Source organism: Lucilia sericata, unplaced genomic scaffold (assembly GCF_015586225.1).
Source record: "Lucilia sericata isolate MDLA Ls3-8-SP2 unplaced genomic scaffold, ASM1558622v1 Contig001556F_arrow, whole genome shotgun sequence".
Lineage (NCBI taxonomy): Eukaryota > Metazoa > Arthropoda > Insecta > Diptera > Calliphoridae > Lucilia > Lucilia sericata.
The window spans coordinates 37,705-58,820 of record NW_023995479.1 but is presented as its reverse complement, the minus strand read 5'-3'; the positions used below and the strand labels follow the sequence as shown (position 1 = coordinate 58,820).

Below are 21,116 nucleotides of genomic sequence, written 5' to 3'. Positions count from 1 at the left end.
ACATTTTTGTTAAGGAAAAGCTTCCACAAGCTTTTACCGATTAAAACTGGAACTCTTTTCATTCGGAATTGCTCTTTTATTTCAAAATCCTCTCACAAAACATATATCCTTCTGCAAAAGCTTTCATTTTCGATTGTATCAAAGGTTTTTTCTTCTTTTAGGTTTATCATTCAAGCAAGCTTTTACGAAATCTCTTTTCGTAAAGCTTTTTTATTTCAATAATTCTCGCACAGAACACATTTCCTTCTGGAAAAGCTTTAATTTTCAACTGAATCTAAGGTTTTCTATTGCTTATAATATTGACAAAAATTAAGCTTTATTATTGAAAGAATGCCTTCACGAAATCTCTCAAAGAATTTTTTTTATGAAAAACTTTATCTCATTAAAATTTTAGACTTTTTTCTTGGAAAAAGCTGTACATTTTGACAAATCAGTGATTATTATTTAAAAAAGCTTTGACGAAGTCTTTCAAAGAACTTATTCTGGAAAAGCTTTCGTTTTTTTATTTTTTTTTTTTGCTAAATTCTAAAAGTTTTTGTCATGTTAACCTATAACGCTTTCTTTTTGGAAAATCATTAGATTTTGGTAAAATTTGTGGAAAAGCTTTCGTTTTCCACTAAATCCTAAAAGTTTTCATTTGGAATTGCTCTTTTATTTCAAAAATCTCTTACAAAACATATATCCTTCTGGAAAAGCTTTCATTTTCGATTGAATCAAACGTTTATTCTTCTTTAAGATCTTTATTTTTGAAAAAATGCTTTTAAAACTTGCAACTTTTTCTTTTGGAAAAGAGCGATATATTTTGACAAAATTTAGGTTTATAATTCAAGAAAGCTTTTACAAAATCTCTTTTCATAAAGCTTTTTTATTCCAATAAATCTCGCACAGAACATATTTCCTTCTGGAAAAGCTTTAATTTTCAACTGAATCTAACGTTTTCTATTGCTTATAATTTTAACAAAAATTAAGCTTTATTATTGAAAGAATGCCTTCACGAAATCTCTCATAGAATTTATTTTTTTCGTTGAAAACTTTATCTCATTAAAATTTGAAACTTTTTTCTTGGAAAAAGACAAAATCAGTGATTATTATTCAAAAAAGCTTTAACGAAGTCTTTCAAGGAACTTTTTCTTTCTGAAAAAGCTTTCGTTTTTTTGCTAAATCCTAAAAGTTTTTGTCATGTTAACCTATAACGCTTTCTTTTTGAAAAATCATTAGATTTTGGTAAAATTTGTGGAAAAGCTTTCGTTTTCCACTAAACCCTAATAGTTTTCATTATGTCAACCTATAAAGCTTTCTTCAAAACGAGTACTTTCTTCTTAAAATTACAGCACTAATTCATTTCTTTTCACACCTCTCCCCTTCACTTTTATTTTTGTTTAAAATAAACCTGTGAAATTTATGCATAATAATTGAAATATGCCAAAATAAGAAAGCAAAACCCAAAAACCAAATCTTTATATGTATTCTGTTATAATTTTTTATATAGTTTTTTTTTTGTGTTTTATCAAAATTAGTTAAGCATTTGTTTAATCATACACGTGGGATGTTTTACTGTCAAATACAAAAATAGTTTGGCAGCAAAAAAGTCGAAGAAATGCAAATGTTTCCAATAAAGATGATTTAAATTATTATTATGTAATAACAAAAAACTAAATTTAAAAAAATAATATAAAAAGTTTATATGCGCCCCCGGGTGGGCTCGAACCACCAACCTTTCGGTTAACAGCCGAACGCGCTAGCCAATTGCGCCACGGAGGCTTATACCCACTGTGCGTTTATAGAGATATTTGAAATTGAATCAGTATATTTCTACATTAAGGGTGGTTTAGTTAAAGAACTATTCTTATGCTTCAGTTTAACTTTAGTTTGCGAACTTGAAGAAAATTTATAAAAATTACTGATATACACATACATATCTACTTACATACACAAGCTAAAAATAAACTAAATATTTATGTATTTGAATAAATTAATATTTAACTATCACATTAAAATATGAATTTTAAAGAAATTATTTATTTTAACTAATAATTTACAAAACTTTAAATAATGTAAATTATTTTTAAGTCGAACTTTCTAGAAAGTGCAACTAAAAGTTAATACATAATAAATTTTGGAAAAAAATAAAATAATAAAAAATTCAATGCGCCCCCGGGTGGGCTCGAACCACCAACCTTTCGGTTAACAGCCGAACGCGCTAGCCAATTGCGCCACGGAGGCTATATGCCCACTGTGCGACCTATTAGCTATTTACACATAAATCTGAGGATTGAAAATCCTCCAGGTCCTTAATCCTCAAGGACCAATGTAACAGAAATAACATTTCTTAAGAAAATAATGTATTCTAAACAAATAAAAGAAGATGATACCATCAATTTTTAATCAAATTCAAAGGATTCTCTTATATTCTAATTTCAATTTTAAATTTAATATGAAATACTGCAAAAAAAAAGCTTTTGCGCCCCCGGGTGGGCTCGAACCACCAACCTTTCGGTTAACAGCCGAACGCGCTAGCCAATTGCGCCACGGAGGCATATGAGGGGTCTGAAGCAAAAATTTCAAAGGTCAACTTTACATACATAAGTCCAAAAGTAAAAGAAATGAAACTCTGACCTCAAAACTTTACTACATAATAACTAATCGAATTCAGTTTTTAATAGGTCAAAAATTTGCAGATCACTTCATCATTTATCCTTTATTCAGTTAGCGAACATTACATAACCAAATACATATGTTCTAATTCCTAAACAGTATTAAAAAAGAAAGCTCACAAATTACCATTCTCTCAAATAGATTTAGATAGCGGATTTAAATCCCTTAATCAGCAAAATAATTCAAACTTGTCTTTATTATAGGACCTGACCGAATTTCCTTAGAAACTTTTTTCGAAATATTTGAAGCCCAATATGTATATAGAAATTGACTTTTAAAGTTATTCTTCTTAAGAACTCGAGATGATCTCGATCTATCTATAAACACAGGGGACGGGACCAAGACCTACCAAGGAATATACATAATTTTTTACTGCGCTAAAGAAAGCTTACTTTTAAAAGCAATCGCCCCCGGGTGGGCTCGAACCACCAACCTTTCGGTTAACAGCCGAACGCGCTAGCCAATTGCGCCACGGAGGCATGTGCAGCACTGCTCAGTTAAATGGATTATAAATACCAGAAAAGAAAGGGTTAAATGGAATAATTAATGCCTTCATCATCTAAAGGATTACGTTTTACCATCTAACAATAAAAAACCATGTCTAAGTTAATAATGATTACAGATGATTTGATAATTACTTTATTAATGTTATAATATTTTCTTTAGTTTTGAATTTAAATCTGTACAGATGTAATAATACAAAATAGTTGCGCCCCCGGGTGGGCTCGAACCACCAACCTTTCGGTTAACAGCCGAACGCGCTAGCCAATTGCGCCACGGAGGCTACATGACCACTGTCCAGTTAAACAATTTCAAAAAAAAAAAAAAATGTTATTTATAGTAAAAATATTTAAAGATGAATTTTTCATCAACTTTCTTTTATAATGTTATGACTTTTGAAGCCAAAATCTAAGTGACCACAATTTATGTGGTAACACCCACCACCAAGTGTAAGCGGTTAAAGAGCTTTTCTAAGCATCGTAAACTGACCAAATTCCAAACATTACATAATAACTTTATGTTTCTGTTTTTAAAGGGCAATTTTTAGAAAATATTTGAAACGCCCCCGGGTGGGCTCGAACCACCAACCTTTCGGTTAACAGCCGAACGCGCTAGCCAATTGCGCCACGGAGGCAATGTGCCCACTGTGCGAAAATATTTTTCCAAAAAATGGTTTCCAAAAATAATTTCTTAGAATACATCGTTGTTCTCTAGAAAAATTAAAAATTGGATTTTATTACTGATTAGAATTGCAAAAATTTAAGACCTAACACAGAGTCATAAAAAATATCATAGCGATTACAAATCAAAATAATCATACGCCCCCGGGTGGGCTCGAACCACCAACCTTTCGGTTAACAGCCGAACGCGCTAGCCAATTGCGCCACGGAGGCTTTGGCTCCAGCGAATATCTAGTGATATTTATATAACAATTGATTTAGAAAAAAAGATAATGAGAATTATATAGTATATTTTTGTTCTACACATATTAATTTCATAAGAAAAATGTCACAAAAGGTTGGAAAATATCTAAAAAAAATTGTTTCCATAAATTGAGCTAAAAATCAAAGTAAATTTTAAAATAAGCAATTAAAAAGAATTACGCGCCCCCGGGTGGGCTCGAACCACCAACCTTTCGGTTAACAGCCGAACGCGCTAGCCAATTGCGCCACGGAGGCATATAGTCACTATACCTTAGAGTCACATAAAAACTTAATACTTTATTATTGACAGTTGGAAAATATCCTTAAGGAGTTTACTGAAATCCTTAACCAGACGATATCTGGAACTTTGTCTTAGTTTCTAGAAGACACTGCTTATAAAATACTTCGGTTATAAATTGTAGTAGCTTCAAATAACCAGTAGCTTATATATATACCAACTTTTTGCATTGGAACTTAAAGCTTCATCAAAAGCTATCTTCTTCTTAAGGATACTTCTTCCTTCACACGACTGATTTAATGCATGCATGACTCTGCATTAAATCTGCATTGTTTACCTCTTCTTCAATTACTTATAAAAAGTTGTGCGCCCCCGGGTGGGCTCGAACCACCAACCTTTCGGTTAACAGCCGAACGCGCTAGCCAATTGCGCCACGGAGGCTACGCGTCACTATCGTAAACTTATGAGGATTAATTACTTTCTTAGTATATTATATGAAAAAATGATACGAGAATTACAAATATTTCTCATATATCTCATTGGTAGTAAGATTAATTTATAAAAATAGTCAACGGATTCTCATCTGTAATTCTTTTATATTTTAAACTTTTAAAATGTAAAATAATGAAAAATAAAAATATTTTCGAAAGTTTTGAAAAACTTTCAAAGTTTTGCATATACATAATAAAATAAAAAATTATGAATATGTAAAATAAACACTAAAAAGATGTTGCGCCCCCGGGTGGGCTCGAACCACCAACCTTTCGGTTAACAGCCGAACGCGCTAGCCAATTGCGCCACGGAGGCCATGTGACCACTGTGCAGTACAGATAAAATTAGAATGCAAAACTTCTATTTAAATATGAATAGTAAATTTGTTTAATTTTTGTTAAAAAGGACCTCTCTGGCATACTATAATTGGAATAATTTATTTATTCTCTTTTATATTTTGCTTTTGAGTCTCAAACTAACTAAAAAATTTACGCCCCCGGGTGGGCTCGAACCACCAACCTTTCGGTTAACAGCCGAACGCGCTAGCCAATTGCGCCACGGAGGCTATGTGCCCACTGTGCGATAATACGGACATTAGAATACAAATCAATTAGTTTTCAAATTAAACAGAAAATATGATAAAAATCAGCAAAATATCCTTTAATTTCTTCTCAAAATTTCATGGAATTGGGATAACATTACTTCTTTAGAGCTAAATATTTCATATCAATTAACTAAACTAAAAAAAATCTTGACGCCCCCGGGTGGGCTCGAACCACCAACCTTTCGGTTAACAGCCGAACGCGCTAGCCAATTGCGCCACGGAGGCCATGGAACAGTTGCAATATTAGTTGAAACTAATCATTCTCTCAGAGTAATTTAAATGGAAATTTTGTTCGGGAATTACAAAAAACAATTACTTAAAATGTTAACTAACTTTTAAATAATTTATTGAGTATAACATAAAAATTGTAACTGGCCCAGCAAAAACTGCGAAATTGAATATTTTATTTGTTTGCCTCCAATTTTAAGATAATAACTTAAAAAGCTATGTATGTTCATATTAGCATTCTAATATGCATAAATTTGTTTATATTATCACTGGAATATAAAAAAAGGTACTGCGCCCCCGGGTGGGCTCGAACCACCAACCTTTCGGTTAACAGCCGAACGCGCTAGCCAATTGCGCCACGGAGGCATGTATTTTCGGCTGACAAATTAAAGTTTTATTTAAAATATAAAAAAAAATATAATAAGTTCTAAAGTATGTTCTGAATTTCTAACAAAATATTTGATCCTGTTCTCATAGGTCTGTTAGATCTTGCATGTCCTTTACAATCAAAGATAAGAAATTGAGTTTATACCTTCTTTTATGATATTTTCTAAATAAGTTAATAATTTATCTAGTTATAATTACAGCAATCCAAATCCAAAAAAGTTTTGCGCCCCCGGGTGGGCTCGAACCACCAACCTTTCGGTTAACAGCCGAACGCGCTAGCCAATTGCGCCACGGAGGCTACATGACCACTGTGCAGTTAAACAAATTCTAAAAAGTGTTATTTATAGTAAAAATATATTAAAGATGAATTTTTTTCACGAACTTTCTGTCATAATTTTATGACCTTTAAACTCTAAATCTAAATGACCGCAATTAATGTCGAAGCACCCATCAAGTAACCGGCTCCTAATCTTTTCTAAGATAATATCTCTTCTAATTTAGTAAACTGACCAAATTCGAACCATTACATCATAACTTTCTTTTTCTGAAATTAAAGAGCTATATTTAGAAAATATTTGAAACGCCCCCGGGTGGGCTCGAACCACCAACCTTTCGGTTAACAGCCGAACGCGCTAGCCAATTGCGCCACGGAGGCACTTGTGACATTGCACAGAATTAAAGATTATTGAGTATTATGAACCGTGTTTAAATAAAATTTTAATATATTCAAACTATTTAATAATTATTTAAATAAAATGTTTTAATTAATTTAAAAAATAATACAATAAAAAATTATGCGCCCCCGGGTGGGCTCGAACCACCAACCTTTCGGTTAACAGCCGAACGCGCTAGCCAATTGCGCCACGGAGGCTGATGGCGTCGTTGCGTCTAAATGCTGATACGTAACGTAGCATTAACGTAATATGAACGAACAACGAACAGCAATATAACATAAAGAACTTTTCTGCTAAAACACACTAATAAATGGGTACTACTTTCAACTGAACTGATTTCTTTAGTCATCGTTATTCTAACTGGTGAATGCGCAAAAAATCCAATACATTTTACAATAACAAAATCTTATACATACAATATACGCAATCATATACATACATATACTACATGTATGTATATTTATTACAATCGGTTTATGGAAACGAAAACAAAGTTTATTTTTAGACTTTATCAACAGTATTTTGAGAATACATGATTGAAGCGGAGAGTAAAATAAACTTTACTCTTCATTCTAACTATAGAAAACAACCTAATATACATACAAATGTATTGAAAAGGTTGTTAACAATAGTGTTTATTTGGTGTTTTATAAAAAAATTTATTATTTTTTGTTAATATCTAGAGATAATTGCTGATTAAATTAAAACGCATCTGCACACAGTTCATAGATAGGTAGAACTAAACTAGAACTAGGACTGAACAAGAACTGAACTAGAACTGAACTAGAACTGAACTAGAACTGAACTAGAACTGAACTAGAACTAAACTAGAACTGAACTAGAACTGAACTAGAACTGAACTAGAACTGAACTAGTACTGAACTAGAACTGAACTAGAACTGAACTAGAACTAAACTAGAACTGAACTAGAACTGAACTAGAACTGAACTAGAACTGAACTAAAACTGAACTAGAACTAGAACTAAACTAGAACTGAACTAGAACTGAACTAGAACTGAACTAGAACTGAACTGAACTAGAACTGAACTAGAACTGACCTAGAACTGAACTAGAACTGAACTAGAACTGAACTACAACTGAACTAGAATTGAACTAGAACTGAACTAGAACTGAACTAGAACTGAACTAGAACTGAACTAGAACTGAACTAGAACTGAACTATAACGAACTGAACTAGAACTGAACTAGAACTGAACTAGAACTGAACTAGAACTGAACTAGAACTGAACTAGAACTGAACTAGAACTGAACTAGAACTGAACTAGACCTGAACTAGAACTGAACTAGAACTGAACTAGAACTGAACTAGAACTGAACTAGAACTGAAACTAGAACTGACTAGAACTGAACTAGAACTGGAACTAGAACTGAACTAGAACTGAACTAGAACTGAACTAGAACTGAACTAGAACTGAACTAGAACTGAACTAGAACTGAACTAGAACTGAACTAGAACTGAACTAGAACTGAACTAGAACTGAACTAGAACTGAACTAGAACTGAACTAGAACCTGAACTAGAACTGAACTAGAACTGAACTAGAACTGAACCTAGAACTGAACTAGAACTGAACTAGAACTGAACTAGAACTGAACTAGAACTAGAACTGACTAGAACTGAACTACAGAACTGAACTAGAACTGAACTAGAACTGACCTAGAACTTGAACTAGAACTGAACTAGAAATGAACTAGAACTGAACTAGAACTGAACTAGAAATGAACTACAACTGAACTAGAATTGAAACTAGAACTGAACTAGAACTGAACTAGAACTTGAACTAGAACTGAACTAGAACTGAACTATAACTGAATAGACTGAACTAGAACTGAACTAGAACTGAAATAGAACTGAACTAGAACTGAACTAGAAACTGAACTAGAACTGAACTAGAACTGAACTAGAACTGAACTAGAACCTGAACTAGAACTGAACTAGAACTGAACTAGAACTGAACTAGAACTGAACTAGAACTGAACTAGAACTGAACTAGAACTGAACTAGAACTGAACTAGAACTGAACTAGAACTGAACTAGAACTGAACTAGAAATGAACTAGAACTGAACTAGAACTGAACTAGAACTGAACTAGAACTGAACTAGAACTGAACTAGAACTGAACTAGAACTGAACTAGACTGAACTAGAACTGAACTAGAACTAGACTAGAACGAACTAGAATAACTAGAACTGAGCTAGAACTAACCTACAACGAACGATGAACTAGAACTGAAACTAGCCACTGAACTAGAACTGAACTAGAACTGAACTAGAACTGAACTAGAACTGAACTAGAACTGAACTAAAACTGAACTAGAACTGAACTAGAACTGAACTAGAACTGAACTAGAACTGAACTAGAACTGAACTAGAACTGAACTAGAACTGAACTAGAACTGAACTAGAACTGAACTAGAACTGAAACTAGAACTGAACTAGAACTGAACTAGAACTGAACTAGAAATGAAACTAGAACTGAACTAGAACTGAACTAGAACTGAACTAGAACTGAACTAGAACTGAACTAGAACTGAACTAGAACTGAACTAGAACTGAACTAGAACTGAACTAGAACTGAACTAGAACTGAACTAGAACTGAACTAGAACTGAACTAGAACTGAACTAGAACTGAACTAGAACTGAACTAGAACTGAACTAGAACTGAACTAGAACTGAACTAGAACTGACCTGGAACTGAAGCAGTACGGTTTTTTTTAGATCCCTTAACGGAAATTAATTGCCACAAAATAAAACATAATCTAAACTTCTATACGATAAAATAAAAATATTACCACAATTTCTTCAAGTACATAAACTATTTTCATTCAAGAGTTAGTTTTTTTTTCTTTATTTCTCAACAAAAATTCTTGTTTGAGAAAAATAAAGAAAACTATTTTAGCAGTAAGACGGAAAATGGAGGAAAAAAATTAAAGTAGCAAGTTAAATTTTCTGCGGGCCCTTAACATTTTAGATGAACTTTGAGAAAAAAACACACAAAGTTGCTCTAAACAACAAAGAAGGAGATACTAAGCATTTTAAATTACCTGTTGGGCTTGGTATTTAAACGCATGTAAGAATATATTACAAAAAGAAACTGATCGTAAAATACCTCTACACGGAGAAAAGATCAAATCTCTAAATTACTGAAATACTCTAAATTTTATATTTAATTTGTGGCTCTATTATTGATTTTAATTCGCAATGTTAAAGCTCATAACTTGTCGGCTGGAAGTTAACAGCTTAACAATCTCTTTCCGTGTAAATATGCCTCAAAGGACATTGTACTTACAAAAACGCCTTTGAAGTACTAAACTATAAAGGGAATTTTTGACGATGCAAAAAAGTACAAAAATGCAAACGAAATGTTAAAATAAAAACTTGAATAGAAAATCAACAAAAAGAATCCAACTTTTCTTTGTTTTCTTACTTCTTTTCTACTTAAAATACTTTCAACAAGGTAAACAAAGGCGCCAGTGGAGGTGGTGGTTCTTCTACGTGCATCAGTATAAACAAAATCTTTGCTGCTTTAGTTCATTTATTCTTGTAAGAGTTGGTATGCGTGTTTAATCACTTGAAAAATGTTTTTGAGAAAAGAAAATTGTAAATGAATTTGAAATTTAAAAGTAATTTACTGTTAGAAATATTTTATAGAAATAATTATCTTAAATAGCTGCTTTTAACTTGCATTATTTAACAAAAGATCATAAAACCAAAGTATATTTCAGGGAACCAACTTAAATGGTAAACAGATCTCAGCATGCAAACAAGATCAGTTAAAGTTTGTTATTATATATTGCCTACTTTAGGGCACTAATTTAAATCATCTAAAGTGATCCGAAACATTTGCATTTCATTAAAAAATTAAAACTATTTTGGGCTTAATAAAACTGATAATTAACAAATTTTTTTTATAGTTTTAAACATCAACTCTTCGTGTTAGTTTGTTTTAGTTTTAATTTTTGTTAGCATGTGTCAAACAATTTTACGTTTCTCTCTCGTACCCTGTAAACAAATAAACTAAATGTCAGTTTTACCAAGTAAATGTGTGCGTGTTGTGTATTCTCTCTATCTCATGTTCTATGTAATATTCTATCTTATATACACAAATTGCAATTATAATTAAATTCTACATAAATTACATTTTATATAAATTTTGCTAATTAACTAAAATGCCTTTTTAATGGAAAATACTCTATATTTGGCTAAAAAAAATTTTAAAAACTGCAACATCATATATAAAGAAATTTAAAACTTTTAATGTATTTTAGTTAAAAAATCAAACTAAATTGTTTTACTTTGTCTAACAGCATTTTTTTCTATTTTTGCATAAAACAAACAGTAAACGTTGAATAATTATTTTTTTCTTTTGATTTAAATATTTATTTTTTTTTGTGTTTAATTTTGATTTATTGCCTTGATTTTTTCTTTGATTTTGTATTATTATGTTGTTTTGTATGTATACGTTTATTTAAAAAATATTTCCTTTTCCTTTTAATAAAATTACCAGTAAAATTGTATTTGTATTAAACATTTTTAGAAAATCTAAATGGAACTATAACAGAAATAGAACAGATCTAGATCAAAACTAGAACTGAACTAGAACAGATCTAGAACAAAAGCAGAACTGAACTAGAACAGAACTCGAACGGAAAAAGAACAGAACTAGAACAAAACTAGAACACTAGAACAGAACTAGAACAGAACTAGAACAAAACTAGAACAAAACTAGAACAGAACTAAAACAGAACTAGAACAGAACTAGAACAGAAATAGAACAGAACTAGAACAGAACTAGAACAGAACTAGAACATAACTAGAACAGAACTAGAACAGAACTAGAACTAGAACAGAACTAGAACTAGAACTAGAAACAGAACTAGAACAGAACTAGAACAGAACTAGAAAGAACTAGAACAGAACTAGAACAGAACTAGAACAGAACTAGAACAGAACTAGAACAGAACTAGAAGAGAACTAGAACAGAACTAGAACAGAACTAGAACAGAACTAGAACAGAACTAGAACAGAACTAGAACAGAACTAGAACAGAACTAGAACAGAACTAGAACAGAACTAGAACAGAACTAGAACAGAACTAGAACAGAACTAGAACAGAACTAGAACAGAACTAGAACAGAACTAGAACACTAACAGAACTAGAACAGAACTAGAACAGAACTAGAACAGAACTAGAACAGAACTAGAACAGAACTAGAACAGAACTAGAACAGAACTAGAACAGAACTAGAACAGAACTAGAACAGAACTAGAACAGAACTAGAACAGAACTAGAGCAGAACTAGAACAGAACTAGAACAGAACTAGAACAGAACTAGAACAGAACTAGAACAGAACTAGAACAGAACTAGAACAGAACTAGAACAGAACTAGAACAGAACTAGAACAGAACTAGAACAGAACTAGAACAGAACTAGAACAGAACTAGAACAGAACTAGAACAGAACTAGAACAGAACTAGAACGGAACTAGAACAGAACTAGAACAGAACTAGATCAGAACTAGATCAGAACTAGAACAGAACTAGAACAGAACTAGAACAGAACTAGACAGAACTAGACAGAACTAGAACAGAACTAGAACAGAACTAGAACAGAACTAGAACAGAACTAGAACAGAACTAGAACAGAACTAGAACAGAACTAGAACAGAACTAGAACAGAACTAGAACAGAACTAGAACAGAACAAGAACAGAACTAGAACAGAACTAGAACAGAACTAACAGAACTAGAACAGAACTAGAACAGAACTAGAACAGAACTAGAACACAACTAGAACACAAGTAGAACACAAGTAGAACACAACTAGAACACAGAACTAGAACACAACTAGAACAGAACTAGAACAGAACTAGAACAGAACTAGAACAGAACTAGAACAGAACTAGAACAGAACTAGAACAGAACTAGAACAGAACTAGAACAGAACTAGAACAGAACTAGAACAGAACTAGAACAGACAAACTAGAACAGAACTAGAACAGAACAGAACTAGAACAGAACTAGAACAGAACTAGAACAGAACTAGAACAGAACTAGAACAGAACTAGAACAGAACTAGAACAGAACTAGAACAGAACTAGAACAGAACTAGAACAGAACTAGAACAGAACTAGAACAGAACTAGAACAGAACTAGAACAGAACTAGAACAGAACTAGAACAGAACTAGAACAGAACTAGAACAGAACTAGAACAGAACTAGAACAGAACTAGAACAGAACTAGAACAGAACTAGAACAGAACTAGAACAGAACTAGAACAGAACTAGAACAGAACTAGAACAGAACTAGAACAGAACTAGAACAGAACTAGAACAGAACTAGAACAGAACTAGAACAGAACTAGAACAGAACTAGAACAGAACTAGAACAGAACTAGAACACAAGTAGAACACAGAGAACACAGTAGAACACAAGTAGAACACAACTAGAACACAACTAGAACACAACTAGAACACAACTAGAACACAACTAGAACAGAACTAGAACAGAACTAGAACAGAACTAGAACAGAACTAGAACAGAACTAGAACAGAACTAGAACAGAACTAGAACAGAACTAGAACAGAACTAGAACAGAACTAGAACAGAACTAGAACAGAACTAGAACAGAACTAGAACAAGAACTTAGAACCAGCACTTAGAACAGAACTAGAACAGGAACTAGAACAGAACTTAGAACAGAACTAGAACAGAACTAGCACCAGAACTCGAACAGAACTAGAACAGAACTAGACCAGAAATATTGAACAGAACTAATACAGCAACTGGAATTTTAGCATATTTTCTACAACAAATTCTTGAATTAAATTTGTATCTAAAAACTTTAATCTCTTTAAAACTTACTTATGAAATTAACACTTATTTGCAAATACTTTAAAGATAAAGGAATTTTTTTAAATTATTATTGTTTATTTTTTTATTATTATTTTGATTTTTTATTTAATTTATTTGTAATGTAAATAATCCAATTGGGTGGTGTGTTTTCTTTCTATGTTTTTTATATTCGTTCAAAATACATTTTGTTGGTATGTCTATGATTGACTTGATTGTGTGGTCATGTATAAAAAAAAACTATATATAAACCTTAAACCATCAAAAAAACACAATTCAAAAATTCCTTACAAAAAAAATACATACAAAAACTATAAAATAAAAAAAATGGATAAAAAAATCAGGACTAAATTTCCCACCGGATCATAGTACCACAGCTGCTTCATTATCGGCCTCGGCAGTCGCCGCTGCCACCAACAACCCTACTCCTGGCAACGGACTATTGGCCACCCCCATTTCCATGCAAAATCTGGTTACCTTAGCCTCTTTGAATCCCGGCACAGTACAATCCGCACATGTTACTCAAGGTGCTACTAGCCAGCATCATGGTGTACCCACTTCTCAGGCTCTTACATTTAATGCAGCCCAGGTGCATCAGCATCATCAGCAACAACAGCAAGCCCATCATCATCATCAACAGCAACAACAGCATCAAGCTCATATGGCTCAACTAACCGCTGCTCACCAAATGTCTATGGCCGCCGCTACACCCCCCTCATTAGCTGCACATTTTGCTGCTGCTGCTGCTGGTCCCACTGGTCATCATCACGCTTTATGTAAGTACAATTTTTTATACTTTTTTTCAATTTTAGTTTTTAATTAAATGACTTTGCTAAACATTTAATAGTTTTATTTGTTTGTAATGTATTTGTGTTTTAAGTGTGTAATTAGTTAATGCACCCCCTTTAGTATTGCATGCTTTTAAAGCTAATTAATAGTATTTTTATCTCCTCTTTTTTTACTTTTTCTTTTCCTTTTCCCTAAATGTCCTATTTTATTACCATAATATGCAACTTAATTTAATAACAACTTATAGCAAAGCAGATATTTGAAAATTCTGTAAATTTTAAATATGTTAACAGGTTACAGCATTCGAAGCAGTTATGGATATTTTTGAAATATGTTTGTATGTATGTGTATCTATGATGTAAATGTAAGCCTATAGCTATTATTCTCACTGAGCAAAACAAAAATATACAACCAGTTATGATCTCCAAAGTAATTTTTTGAAAAAAATTGTTGGAATGATTTAAGTTTTTCGTTTGTATGGATTTAATCGACACATATTGTTCTTAGCGAGTGACTTACTGAATTCAGAAATTCTCAAGTCGCACTTTGAATTTTCTGAAATATAATTAAGAAGTTCTGAATATATTTGGAAAGGTTGGAGGAGTTCAGTTCTATTTCAGTTGTAGTTTCAGTTCTAGTTCAGTTCTAGTTCAGTTCTAGTTCAGTTCTAGTTCAGTTCTAGATCAGTTCTAGTTCAGTTCTAGTTCAGTTCTAGTTCAGTTCTAGTCAGTTCTAGTTCAGTTCTAGTTCAGTTCTAGTTCAGTTCTAGTTCGAGTCAGTTCTAGTTCAGTTCTAGTTCAGTTCTAGTTCAGTTCTAGTTCAGTTCTAGTTCAGTTCTAGTTCAGTTCTAGTTCAGTTCTAGTTCAGTTCTAGTTCAGTTCTAGTTCAGTTCTAGTTCAGTTCTAGTTCAGTTCTAGTTCTAGTTCAGTTCTAGTTCTAGTTCAGTTCTAGTTCAGTTCTAGTTCAGTTCTAGTTCAGTTCTAGTTCAGTTCTAGTTCAGTTCTAGTTCAGTTCTAGTTCAGTTCTAGTTCAGTTCTAGTTCAGTTCTAGTTCAGTTCTAGTTCAGTTCTAATTCAGTTCTAGTTCAGTTCTAGTTCAGTTCTAGTTCAGTTCTAGTTCAGTTCTAGTTCAGTTCTAGTTCAGTTCTAGTTCAGTTCTAGTTCAGTTCTAGTTCAGTTCTAGTTCAGTTCTAGTTCAGTTCTAGTTCAGTTCTAGTCAGTTCTAGTTCAGTTCTAGTTCAGTTCTAGTTTAGTTTAGTTCTAGTTCAGTTCTAGTTCAGTTCTAGTTCAGTTCTAGTTCAGTTCTAGTTCAGTTCTAGTTCAGTTCTAGTTCAGTTCTAGTTCAGTTCTAGTTCAGTTCTAGTTCAGTTCTAGTTCAGTTCTAGTTCAGTTCTAGTTCAGTTCTAGTTCAGTTCTAGTTCAGTTCTAGTTCAGTTCTAGTTCAGTTCTAGTTCAGTTCTAGTTCAGTTCTAGTTCAGTTCTAGTTCAGTTCTAGTTCAGTTCTAGTTCAGTTCTAGTTCAGTTCTAGTTCAGTTCTAGTTCAGTTCTAGTTCAGTTCTAGTTCAGTTCTAGTTCAGTTCTAGTTCAGTTCTAGTTCAGTTCTAGTTCAGTTCTAGTTCAGTTCTAGTTCAGTTCTAGTTCAGTTCTAGTTCAGTTCTAGTTCAGTTCTAGTTCAGTTCTAGTTCAGTTCTAGTTCAGTTCTAGTTCAGTTCTAGTTCAGTTCTAGTTCAGTTCTAGTTCAGTTCTAGTTCAGTTCTAGTTCAGTTCTAGTTCAGTTCTAGTTCAGTTCTAGTTCAGTTCTAGTTCAGTTCTAGTTCAGTTCTAGTTCAGTTCTAGTTCAGTTCTAGTTCAGTTCTAGTTCAGTTCTAGTTCAGTTCTAGTTCAGTTCTAGTTCAGTTCTAGTTCAGTTCTAGTTCAGTTCTAGTTCAGTTCTAGTTCAGTTCTAGTTCAGTTCTAGTTCAGTTCTAGTTCAGTTCTAGTTCAGTTCTAGTTCAGTTCTAGTTCAGTTCTAGTTCAGTTCTAGTTCAGTTCTAGTTCAGTTCTAGTTCAGTTCTAGTTCAGTTCTAGTTCAGTTCTAGTTCAGTTCTAGTTCAGTTCTAGTTCAGTTCTAGTTCAGTTCTAGTTCAGTTCTAGTTTAGTTCTAGTTCAGTTCTAGTTTAGTTCTAGTTCAGTTCTAGTTCAGTTCTAGTTCAGTTCTAGTTCAGTTCTAGTTCAGTTCTAGTTCAGTTCTAGTTCAGTTCTAGTTCAGTTGTAGTTCAGTTCTAGTTCAGTTCTAGTTCATTTCTGGTTCAGTTCTAGTTTAGTTCTAGTTCAGTTCAGGTCTATTTCCAGGACTTATTTTACAATATAGTAAGCTTTTAGATATGACATATTATATGTATATGTATTACTGAAAAGAAAATTAAATCTGGTTTATAATAATGTTAAATATTATACAAACACTTTATAGGTTTTGGGAAAATTTGTGTAAAAATTTATAGTAAAATGGAAGTTTATTGATTCCTTGTGTAACACTAGAAATATATTTCGTCGTCCTCGTAAAGTACTGTAGCTGTGTAGTGGCTGTCTGTCTGTAGTCGTTAAATTTTCTACCTATTTTTTATAAGTAACAAATTTTGATGATTTTTTGCTGATTTATTTTAAAGTCATTGACCTATAAAATATGACACAAAACAGTTTATTGTGAATAAAAAAAAATTTTCGCTAATAACTCAAAGTAAAGTCTGCAAATTAAGCTACATATACAAAGACTAATATCCAAATTCTTGTTGATAATAAAATTTGTTTCATATTCAATTTTAATACGAAAATTCTTTTGATATTTACTGCTATTTTATTTTTGCATGTTTCGTATCAAACAAATTTATTGTTCAAATTTTAATAAACGTATTTATGAGCTACAATTTAGAGTAGTGTGTTAAAGTTAGAGGTTATATTGGAAACATTTGTATAATGACGCCATTGTTTGCAAAAATTTCATTTAAAGTTTGTACATCTTAGCGACGTCTGGAATTCGTTGATATTAATACACATGTACCTACACATGTATTTCAAAATTAATCAATTAGTTTTTGGTTTTTTTAATAAAAATATTCTTTAAAGGTTTTCCTTTGTCGACCTGCATCCATTCAACACTCTCTTCAATGGTTTCATATTAAAAAATATGTTCGTCATAGAAAAAGGACAAACGAATAAATAAAAAAAAAGTAAACAATAAACTCTGTATATATAAAGGATAATAATCTGCAAACTGTTAAATATCAAAGTATAAAATTTTTTGTTTTTCTTCTTTTTTTAATAAATATATTTTTTTTGTCATGATTTTTTACGTTTCATTGTAAAAAGACAACAAACAACACAAGCCATTGAATGGAATGTAATAAATGAAAATATTTGAAAAACAAAATAAAAGAAACACAAAAATTCTCTACAAAAGATGAAAATCAAAAAACATTTTGTTGCTGCTGTTCCTCGAGTTTAAAAATATGACAAAATTGCTAAACGAAACAATGATATTCTTTGGCAATAAACAACAACGACAGGATATGGTGACAATAAAAAAAAATGCCAGAAAAAAAGGAAAATATTTCCATAAACAACAATAACAAAAATTTCGTTCATGAAAAAATGAATAACAACAATATGTTTTTAACTTTTTTTCTCTTCTTCCTTGTGTATGAATTTGTCTGTGACTTTACTTTTTATAACAGGAGGGACTTTTTAAACAATATAAGATTTTTTTGTTTTCATTTTAGTCGTTTATAGAACCTGTTTTGTTTTTAGTTTGAACTTTTTTGAACTGAAAACAACCAAATGATTTTGAAGTTTTATTAGAAAAAAAAAACAACAACAATAATTCTAAAAAACCATAGTAACATCGCTAGAATAACGCTAAATCTATGTTCAATAAATAAATTTAAAAAAGTGTAAGAATGTCATACTTTTTTCATAAAAACTGCATGGCACCAAATTGAGTACAGTTCTAGTTCTAGTTTCAGTTCAGTTCAGTTCTAGTTCAGTTCCTAGTTCAGTTCCAGTTTCAGTTCCAGTTCAGTTCTAGTTCAGTTTCTAGTTCAGTTCTAGTTCAGTTCTAGTAGTTCAGTTGTCTAGTTCAGTTCTAGTTCAGTTCTAGTTCAGTTCTAGTTCAGTTCTAGTTCCAGTTCTAGGTTCAGTTCGTAGTTCAGTTCTAGTTCAGTTCTAGTTCAGTTCTAGTTCAGTTCTAGTCGTCTAGTTCAGTTTCTAGTTCAGTTCTAGTTCAGTTTTTTCTAGTTCAGTTCTAGTTCAGTTCTAGTTCAGTTCTAGTTCAGTTCTAGTTCAGTTCGATTTCTAGTTCTAGTTTCAGTTCTAGTTCAGTTCTAGTTCAGTTCTAGTTCAGTTCTAGTTCAGTTCGTAGTTCTAGTTCAGTTTCTAGTTCTATGCAGTTCTAGTCAGTAGTTCAGTTCTAGTTCAGATTCTAGTTCAGTTCTAGTTCAGTTCTAGTTCAGTTTCTAGTTCAGTTCTAGTTCAGTTCTAGTTCAGTTCTAGTCAGTTCTAGTTCAGTTCTAGTTCAGTTCTAGTTTCAGTTCTAGTTCAGTTCTAGATTCAGTTTTCTAGTTCAGTTCTAGTTCAGTTTCTAGTTCATTCGAGTTCAGTTCAGTGTCAGTTCTAGTTCAGTTTCTAGTTCGTTCTAGTCAGTTCTAGTTCAGTTCTAGTTCAGTTCTAGTTCAGTTCTAGTTCAGTTCTAGTTCAGTTCTAGGTTCAGTTCTAGTTCAGTTCTAGTTCAGTTCTAGTTCAGTTCTAGTTCAGTTCTAGTTCAGTTCTAGTTCAGTTCTAGTTCAGTTCTAGTTCAGTTCTATTCAGTTCTAGTTCAGTTCTAGTTCAGTTCTAGTTTCAGTTCTAGTTCAGTTCTAGTTCAGTTTTTCTAGTTTCAGTTCTAGTTCAGTTCTAGTTCAGTTCTAGTTCAGTTCTAGTTCAGTTCTAGTTCAGTTCTAGTTCAGTTCTAGTTCAGTTCTAGTTCAATTCTAGTTCAATTCTAGTTCAATTTTAGTTCAGTTCTAGTTCTAGTTCAGTTCTAGTTCAGTTCTAGTTCAGTTCTAGTTCAGTTCTAGTTCAGTTCTAGTTCAGCTCTAGTTCAGTTCTAGTTCAGTTTGACATCGTGACAAATATTTAATTTCCAGGTACATTTACTAAAAACCCCATGGCTGCTTTAAAGCTAAAAATGAATTTTCTTCAATGTGTGAATAAATTTGGATTTTCTCTAAAAATTTTCTTTTTTCTCTTTATTTAGTTTTTACAGTTAAAAAACTTTCAATATACTCTACGTATGTGTGTATATGCTTCGGTTTTTAAAACAAAAATTTAGATTTGATTTTTTATTTGCTGTTATTGTTGTTTTTATTATTTAGTCAGTTGCCACTTGAAATGCAGGAGTCAGAGTTTAAGATTGTATGTACTATGTAGTGGCATTGATGGTTACTCTTGGTCGTTGTCAGTTGGTTGGGATTTTTTCCCCGAGTATTAAAGTTGACTTTCAGTCCATACACGAGGATTTGTAAAACGGATGTGTGGGTATAGAATAAAAACCCATAAAGATTTGTTTATTTAATCATGAACATTGACTGTTTTTGTTTTTTTGGTAGTGTATTTTTTGTTGATAGAAAAACTTTGTTGGTAAATATTTACGGCACAGGAAGAACAGTATGTTTTGAATGTTTTGATGTCTTTTGTTTTAGTGGCAACCCCAGTTTTAGTCAGGTGTTAGTGAAGTGGAATTAAAAAAAAAAATTTAGTTATTTTTTTGGACTAAAACATTTGTCAAAGATTTTCAGATTAAATGTTGAAAAAACAATATCTTGCTAGAGTTTTGTATGAATTTAACTATGATGACAGCAACATAAGAAGAATGTTAAGGTTGAAATTTAAAAATTTAATAAAATTTTGTTTTATTATTAAATTGTTAAGTTAATGAAAAAATCAGTAACCGTTAGGGGATAATTGCTATAAAACTATTTATAACTATATTAAGGGCAATTTTTTTAAAAATTCATTAATTTCTGCTATCTAAGGGGCTGTTTTTATTTATATTCATAGTAATTTGTTCATTTAAGAATTTTTTTATAATAATTTTGTGGTTTTAGTTTTATTTTTCCATTTTTTATAAATTTCTTTATTTTATTTTTAAAATACCTGTGCTGTACGTACATAAATATCAACAACACGTCGAGTTCTTTTGAGTTTTTCGTGATTATAAAATATTCCAAAAAAAAAAGTTTATATATAAATATTTTTTTTATTTATTTATTCAAGCACCTCAATTAAAAACAACAATACAACAATGTAAAATAAAACAAAATAAGGAGAAAAAAATATTACATGAGTAGTGCAAAAAAATACAAAATAATATATACAACCTTTTATGCAACTGAACGCCAATTTTAAATCCTTTTGTGTAATATATTTTTTTTTTTGTATATCATGCTTTCTTTTGTTTTTCTTTTTTTTTTTGTTGATATTTTCATACAAAAGAATATGAAATTTGAAAATTTTGTATCTCACACTCAAACATTCCCAAAGAGATGCTTAAAATTGTAAAAAACAGTTCTTTTTTTAAGTTTTCCTTTTATATAAGTTTGTTTCTTTTGTTTTAGTGCTGTTGGCTGGTAGATGAGTAGTGAGTGTATTTACAACCTTATAGATTAGGTTGGCTCTTGAAATAAGGATTTTTCCTGGATGAAAAAATTTCCATAATCGACTTTTTGATTCCTTATGTTAAA

The 21,116-nt window shown here is 31.7% G+C and overlaps 1 protein-coding gene and 16 non-coding genes across 17 annotated transcripts in view; 1 reads left to right on the top strand and 16 right to left on the bottom strand.

Annotated features, from left to right (window-relative positions):
- The window catches only part of LOC119611897 (CUGBP Elav-like family member 2), a 34,057-nt gene that overhangs the window by 7,460 nt on the left and 5,481 nt on the right, over nucleotides 1–21,116 (top strand). The window contains exon 3 of the mRNA XM_037967605.1: nucleotides 13,921–14,352. Coding sequence (XP_037823533.1) covers nucleotides 13,921–14,352 — 432 coding nt within the window. The remainder of the gene's footprint in view (nucleotides 1–13,920; nucleotides 14,353–21,116) is intronic.
- On the bottom strand, nucleotides 1,688–1,761 carry Trnan-guu. Its single transcript has one exon. It is a non-coding gene; the product is annotated as a tRNA-Asn (tRNA).
- On the bottom strand, nucleotides 2,150–2,223 carry Trnan-guu. The gene has a single exon. It is a non-coding gene; the product is annotated as a tRNA-Asn (tRNA).
- Trnan-guu lies at nucleotides 2,463–2,536 on the bottom strand. Its single transcript has one exon. It is a non-coding gene; the product is annotated as a tRNA-Asn (tRNA).
- Nucleotides 3,061–3,134, bottom strand: Trnan-guu. Its single transcript has one exon. It is a non-coding gene; the product is annotated as a tRNA-Asn (tRNA).
- Trnan-guu lies at nucleotides 3,366–3,439 on the bottom strand. The gene has a single exon. It is a non-coding gene; the product is annotated as a tRNA-Asn (tRNA).
- On the bottom strand, nucleotides 3,717–3,790 carry Trnan-guu. Its single transcript has one exon. It is a non-coding gene; the product is annotated as a tRNA-Asn (tRNA).
- Trnan-guu lies at nucleotides 3,976–4,049 on the bottom strand. Its single transcript has one exon. It is a non-coding gene; the product is annotated as a tRNA-Asn (tRNA).
- Trnan-guu lies at nucleotides 4,261–4,334 on the bottom strand. Its single transcript has one exon. It is a non-coding gene; the product is annotated as a tRNA-Asn (tRNA).
- On the bottom strand, nucleotides 4,685–4,758 carry Trnan-guu. Its single transcript has one exon. It is a non-coding gene; the product is annotated as a tRNA-Asn (tRNA).
- Trnan-guu lies at nucleotides 5,051–5,124 on the bottom strand. Its single transcript has one exon. It is a non-coding gene; the product is annotated as a tRNA-Asn (tRNA).
- On the bottom strand, nucleotides 5,301–5,374 carry Trnan-guu. Its single transcript has one exon. It is a non-coding gene; the product is annotated as a tRNA-Asn (tRNA).
- On the bottom strand, nucleotides 5,565–5,638 carry Trnan-guu. Its single transcript has one exon. It is a non-coding gene; the product is annotated as a tRNA-Asn (tRNA).
- On the bottom strand, nucleotides 5,934–6,007 carry Trnan-guu. Its single transcript has one exon. It is a non-coding gene; the product is annotated as a tRNA-Asn (tRNA).
- Nucleotides 6,253–6,326, bottom strand: Trnan-guu. Its single transcript has one exon. It is a non-coding gene; the product is annotated as a tRNA-Asn (tRNA).
- Trnan-guu lies at nucleotides 6,610–6,683 on the bottom strand. The gene has a single exon. It is a non-coding gene; the product is annotated as a tRNA-Asn (tRNA).
- Trnan-guu lies at nucleotides 6,826–6,899 on the bottom strand. Its single transcript has one exon. It is a non-coding gene; the product is annotated as a tRNA-Asn (tRNA).